The 6029-nt window shown below is 37.7% G+C and overlaps 1 protein-coding gene across 1 annotated transcript; it reads left to right on the top strand.

The window, feature by feature from the left end:
- The first annotated feature begins 943 nt into the window (after positions 1–943).
- On the top strand, positions 944–3008 carry LOC113709920 (uncharacterized). The gene has a single exon (XM_027232761.2). It carries the CDS (start codon positions 1329–1331, stop codon positions 3006–3008), a length of 1680 nt encoding a protein of 559 aa, XP_027088562.2. The 5' UTR covers positions 944–1328.
- The last annotated feature ends 3021 nt before the right edge of the window (positions 3009–6029 follow it).

Genomic DNA, 6029 nt, shown 5'->3' with positions numbered 1-6029 from the left:
ACGAAACTGAGTATATTATCAAATTGTAACTAAAATTGAAAGAAAAGCCCAATATTAAAAGTATAAGAATTGAGTATTAAATTCCATAAATAAACTCTAACTCTTTGTATATTTTAGGTTTTGCACATGAAAAATTACAACCTCTTCATAGTACCTACATAAAGAGAGAATTGAATCTTTGATCCCAAATGTTCGGGGTATGAGCATTCTAGTTCATGAAAGTGTGAAAGCAAATGGAGCGTCAAATATTTTATTTCTTATGCACGTTTAGTCCTAATGATTGATTTTTATTTACTTCCGGTAATGCACCGGTATAGCAGTAAACACCGCTCGCGAGCGGTTTGAGTCAAAACTCGACTTGAGTTTGGTTAACATCAAATTTGATTTCGAGTTCAAAAATACTAAACTCGACTCGAGTATATATATAATTTTTATTTAATAGTAAAATTACATATATATCTCTAATATTTTATTATTTGTTTTAAAAATATTATTTTATTCATTTTTTAAAAAATAGAATAATTATTTTTTATTTTTTTAAACTCGAACTCGAATTAGAGCTTGACTCGTTCTTTAGATTAACAATCCTATGTGCCGGCAACTAATTTGACTCGAATTTGACTTGAATTTAACTCAACTTGACTTATTTGCAATCCTATGTGCTGGCAACTAATTTTGTAGAAGTTTAAAAAAGTCAATAGTATATTACTACAAGCCATAATCTGTAATAAAAGATACCAAATACTAACATGCTAGTCACGTAAATAATTATTCTTTAACCTAATTGTTTGGTCAATCGAATTTTTATATTTTTGAACTAAAAACTAATTACTCACATAATCTGTTTTATTACAAATTATGACCAACAATATTCCTTTCAAGATTTTTAAACCTTCTTAAACAATTAATTGTCAGTGGCTAACAGCATATGAATGGATTCCAGTTACAGTTGGTGTAAATGAGTCAATAGGACTGCAATTACTTTCTTCCAAACTTTAGAAACTTGAAATGCCATCGTGCCTCAAACATTTATGACCAAAACTGCAATTCTCACCACCATAACATGTACAAACCAAAAATGTGTTGGCGGCAGCATAATCAAATATAGAGTTCCCACAAAATTACTACCTTGTAAATGATTTCTGATTCCTCGGGCTCCAAAGCTTGTCCTCTTTCTCCTGCAAAAGCCACCTTTTTGCTATTCGGATCTGCTTTTGTATGTTTGACTGAGAAATCCGACCCGCCTGAGAGCTTGTCTTGAGTGAAGTTAGCAGAGGCAAAGAGCAGCAGAGGATTTGTGCTAGTACTACTTGTTTCGATGAAGATTAATGGGAGAAATATTGGTGCCCATTCCGTTAAGAGATCATCCATGTCATCTGTCAATCGCAATGCTGGAGGCATTTCCGAGCATTTCCCTCCAAGGCCACTTCCTGTTTCATTACCCTTTTCTTGTATCAGCAGCAATTTTGGTTTTTTTTTTGGCCCATTTTCATTCTGCTAGGAGAATTCAGTCTCAGAATAAGGGAGTATTTAAATCTGGGTTTGCTGATAGTATTCACAATCTTGATGATGCCGTGGGTTTGTATAAGCAAATGGTCCGGATGAGGCCCCTGCCTTCGGTTATTGATTTCGCCCAACTGCTTGGCCGTGTGGTCAAGATGAAGCAATATTCTGCTGCTATTTCGATTTACAAAGATATGTGCTTCTTGGGTGGTATTCCTATTAATGACTATACCATGAATATGGTCATTAATTGTTACTGCCTCTTAGATAGGACTGATTGTGGTTTTTCTGTTCTGGGATCCTTCCTCAAGCACGGTTATTTGCCTGCCGTTTGCCTTTTCACCACTTTACTCAAAGGGCTTTTTGGACAAGGTAAGGTTCTTGAGGCACAAGAGTTATTCAGGAAGATAATATGTGGAAAACTATGTCAACCCAATGATAAAATGTTTGGGACTGTAATAGATGGGCTGTGCAAGGTGGGGAACACTCGTGCAGCCATTGAATTTTTGAGGATAATGGAAAGAGGAAAGTGCAAGCCCGATACCATCGTGTACAGCACCATCATTGACAGCTTATGCAAGGATAGGATGGTGGATGAAGCTCTTGCCCTTTTCTCTGAGATGATTGATAAGGGCATTCCCCCAAACGTCATCACTTGTAGTTGTTTGATTCAAGGGTTGTGTAATAATGGTAAATGGAAAGATGCTGAAAACATCTGGAATAGGATGGTTGATTATAATATTTCTCCTAATGTTTATACATATAACATCGTGGTTGATGCGCTTTGTAGGGAAGGAATGATCGAAGAAGCCGAGAAGGTAATTCATACCATGATTCAACAGGGCAAGAGTGCTGATATGGTCACCTATAATTCACTGTTGGATGGCTACTGTCTAATAGGCCAGATTCCTGGTGCAAAAAGAGTTTTTGATCTGATGAATGATGGAGGAGTAGCTCCTGGTATTCAAAGCTATAATATTTTAATCAACGGATTTTTCAAGCAAAAGAAAGTGGATGAAGCTATGCATCTCTTTAGACAGATTCAATGTAAAGGATTGAAACCTTCAGTTGCTACTTATAACATTGTCCTGCAGGGCTTATTTAGGGAGGGAAAGTGTGCTACTGCAAAACGAATTTTCAATGAGATGCAAGCTGCTTCACTAAATCCTAATTTTTACACTTATTGTGTCATTTTGGAAGGTTTCACGAAGAATGCAAATATGAATGAAGCATTGTTATTATTAGAGAGGATGGACTCTGACCGGGTAGACCTTGACATTACCATGTTCAATATCATCATTAATGGGTATTGCAAGAAGGGGATGCTTGATCTTGCACAAGACATTTTTCAAAGTCTTCCTAATAAAGGATTGCATCCTAATGTTGTGACATACAGTACGATGATAAAAGGACTTTGTGAAGCAGGAAAGCTGAAAGAAGCTAAAGAGTTTCTTGTGAAAATGAAAGATGATAACTGTTTGCCAAATGCTGTTACTTACTGTTAGGACCGGGCCAGGAAATAGACAAACTCAAGTTAGCACAAAGTAGGCGGTATAACCGACCATATAATAGATAGGCGGTAGATACCGGCCATATAATAATTAGGCGGTAAAACCGACCATATAAAGACGGATAACAAAGCAAATAAAAGACACAGAAGATTTACGTGGTTCGGTCAAATTGACCTACGTCCACGGGCGAGGGAGGAGCAATATTTCTACTATGAAGAAGAAATACAAAACACCGTAGGAAAGTGGTTCCTAGGCCAATAGGCACTTACAAAAGAGTTTAGAAAATATTCCTAAACTCAAAACAAGAGAGCCTAAAATATTTGACTGAATGGGCTAAATGACTCAAGAAGCTAAAAGCCCATATTACTCTCTTGAGTGGTGCAATTCATTCCTTCATAAGGCTCCCTTATTTATAGGAAACCAAAGGAAGAATTCCTTTGGCTTCTACCGATGTGGGACGAAGCACCAAAGGCATTTGGTCAACAAATGCAGCTTCAACAAATCTCCACCTTGATGAGTCCCCAACATCGAGAGATTATAAACTTGCTCCACCTTCTCCATATAAGTCCCAATGGGCTTAAATCACCAATAACGAACACCAACCAAGTCCAAGCACTGCTTGAACTTGTAAAGTGGAAGATGTTTTGTAAACATATCGGCTGGATTGTCCTTAGTATTGATTTTCTGAATAAGGACTTTTCCTTCAGCAATGATATCCCGAATGAAATGATACTTCACATCAATATGTTTCGTCCTCTCATGATACATCTGATCTTTAGTCAAGTGTATGGCACTTTGACTATCACAGTGAATATCAGTAACACCTTGATATAGACTTAACTCGCTAAATAAACTCTTCAACCACAAGGCTTCTTTGATTGCCTCGGTCATAGTCATATATTCTGCTTCAGTAGTAGACAAAGCTACGACAGGTTGTAGAGTAGCTTTCCAACTAACAGCACAACCGCCAATGCAAAATACATAGCCTGAAAGTGATCTTCTCCTGTCAAGATCCCCAGCGTAGTCTGAGTCTACAAAACCAACCAAAGTGTTATTATTTCTTTCAAACTCCAAACATGCATTTGAAGTACCTCGCAAGTATCTGAGAATCCACTTCACAGCTTGCCAATGTGCTTTACCAGGGCAAGACATATATCTGCTAACAACACTGACTGCTTGTGCAATATCTGGACGAGTACAAACCATTGCATACATAACACTGCCGACTGCACTGGAATAAGGAACCCGTGCCATATAATCTTCCTCTTCATCTGATTTTGGTGATTGAGCAGCAGATAGCCGAAAATGTCTAGCAAGAGGAGTAGATACTGGTTTAGCATCTTTCATGCCAAAACGCTCCAAAACTTTCTCAAGGTAATTTTTCTGGGTCAAGAACAACTTCCCTACTCCTCGATCTCGCTTGATATCCATGCCAAGAATTTTCTTAGCTGCTCCCAAATCTTTCATTTCAAATTCACTATTTAACTGCAGTTTCAAAGTGTGAATTTCTGACAAATTCTTGGCAGCAATGAGCATGTCATCAACATAAAGCAGCAAATAAATGAAAGAACCATCATTTAACTTCCGGAAGTAAACACAACTATCATACATGCTCCTTGAATAATCATGACCCAACATAAAGGAATCAAACCTCTTATACCATTGTCTTGGAGACTGCTTCAATCCGTATAAGGATTTCTTCAATAAGCAAACATGGTCTTCCTTACCTTCAATCTCAAAACCCTGGGGTTGTCTCATATAAATTTGTTCTTCAAGTTCGCCATGTAAGAAAGCTGTCTTAACGTCGAGCTGTTCTAATTCCAAATTATACATGGCAACTAAAGCAAGCAAAACACGAATAGAGCTATGTTTAACAACAGGTGAGAATATATCATTAAAATCAACACCTTGTACCTGACTATAGCCCTTTGCAACCAATCGTGCTTTATATCTTGCATCTTCCACCCCTGGAATACCTTCCTTTTTCTTGAAGACCCATTTGCATCCAACAATTTTCTTAGCTGACGGCGGCTTTACAAGAACCCAAGTTTCATTACGATGAAGAGATTCAATTTCTTCATTCATCGCAATCAACCACTTTGCAGAATCATCACAAGAAACTGCTTCTGAATAGGTGGAAGGCTCACCAATTGCATCAGTTTCTTCTGCAACAGATAAAGCATATGCAACTAAATTTGCATATCTTTGTGGTGGTCGAATGTCTCTCCTTGCTCTATCTCTGGCTATGGAATACTCTTCTTCTTCAGAACTATCTTCAACAGTAGATTCAGGTGTATCTACTGGCATTTGAATAGAAGATTTGGTCTGAGAAGGACCAGAACTGCCAATATCAAGCTCCACCTGCTTCTGTGTACTATCAGTAGTACAAGGACTAGAAGACTCCTTCTTGGAAGATAACATAGACAATTCATCAAAAGTAACATCTCTACTGATTACAAATTTTAGAGATTTGGGATCAGGACACCATAATCTGTATCCTTTCACTCCAGAAGCATATCCAAGAAAAATGCACCTTTTAGCTCTAGGTTCCAATTTTCCATCATTCACGTGCATATATGCTGGACACCCAAAAAATTTTAAATTGGAGTAATCAGCAGGAGTACCTGACCAAACTTCATCAGGAGTTTTGAAATCAAGAGATGCAGAAGGAGAACGGTTGACAATATAACAGGCCATATTGATCGCCTCTGCCCAAAAGTCATTTGTCAACCCTGCATTAGAGATCATACACCTTTCTCTCTCCAAAAGCGTTCTGTTCATACGTTCGGCCACACCATTTTGTTGAGGCGTCATCCTGACGGTGTGATGCCGAACAATTCCTTCATTCTTGCAGAATTCATTAAATTCACCTCCACAAAATTCCATGCCATTATCTGTTCTCAACCGCTTAATGTGTTTTTCTGTTTGCTTCTCAATCAAAACTTTCCATTGTTTGAAAGTTAGGAAAACATCATTTTTATGCTTAAGAAAATATACCCAAACTTTCCTTGAATA

Source organism: Coffea arabica, chromosome 9e, assembly GCF_036785885.1.
Source record: "Coffea arabica cultivar ET-39 chromosome 9e, Coffea Arabica ET-39 HiFi, whole genome shotgun sequence".
NCBI lineage: Eukaryota > Viridiplantae > Streptophyta > Magnoliopsida > Gentianales > Rubiaceae > Coffea > Coffea arabica.
The sequence above is the reverse complement of the archived record's forward strand: the minus strand, read 5'-3'. Positions and strand labels throughout refer to the sequence as shown.

Bases quoted from the DNA above. Each gene is read 5' to 3' on its own strand.
- LOC113709920 (XM_027232761.2), top strand. From the start codon at position 1,329: ATGGGAGAAATATTGGTGCCCATTCCGTTAAGAGATCATCCATGTCAT.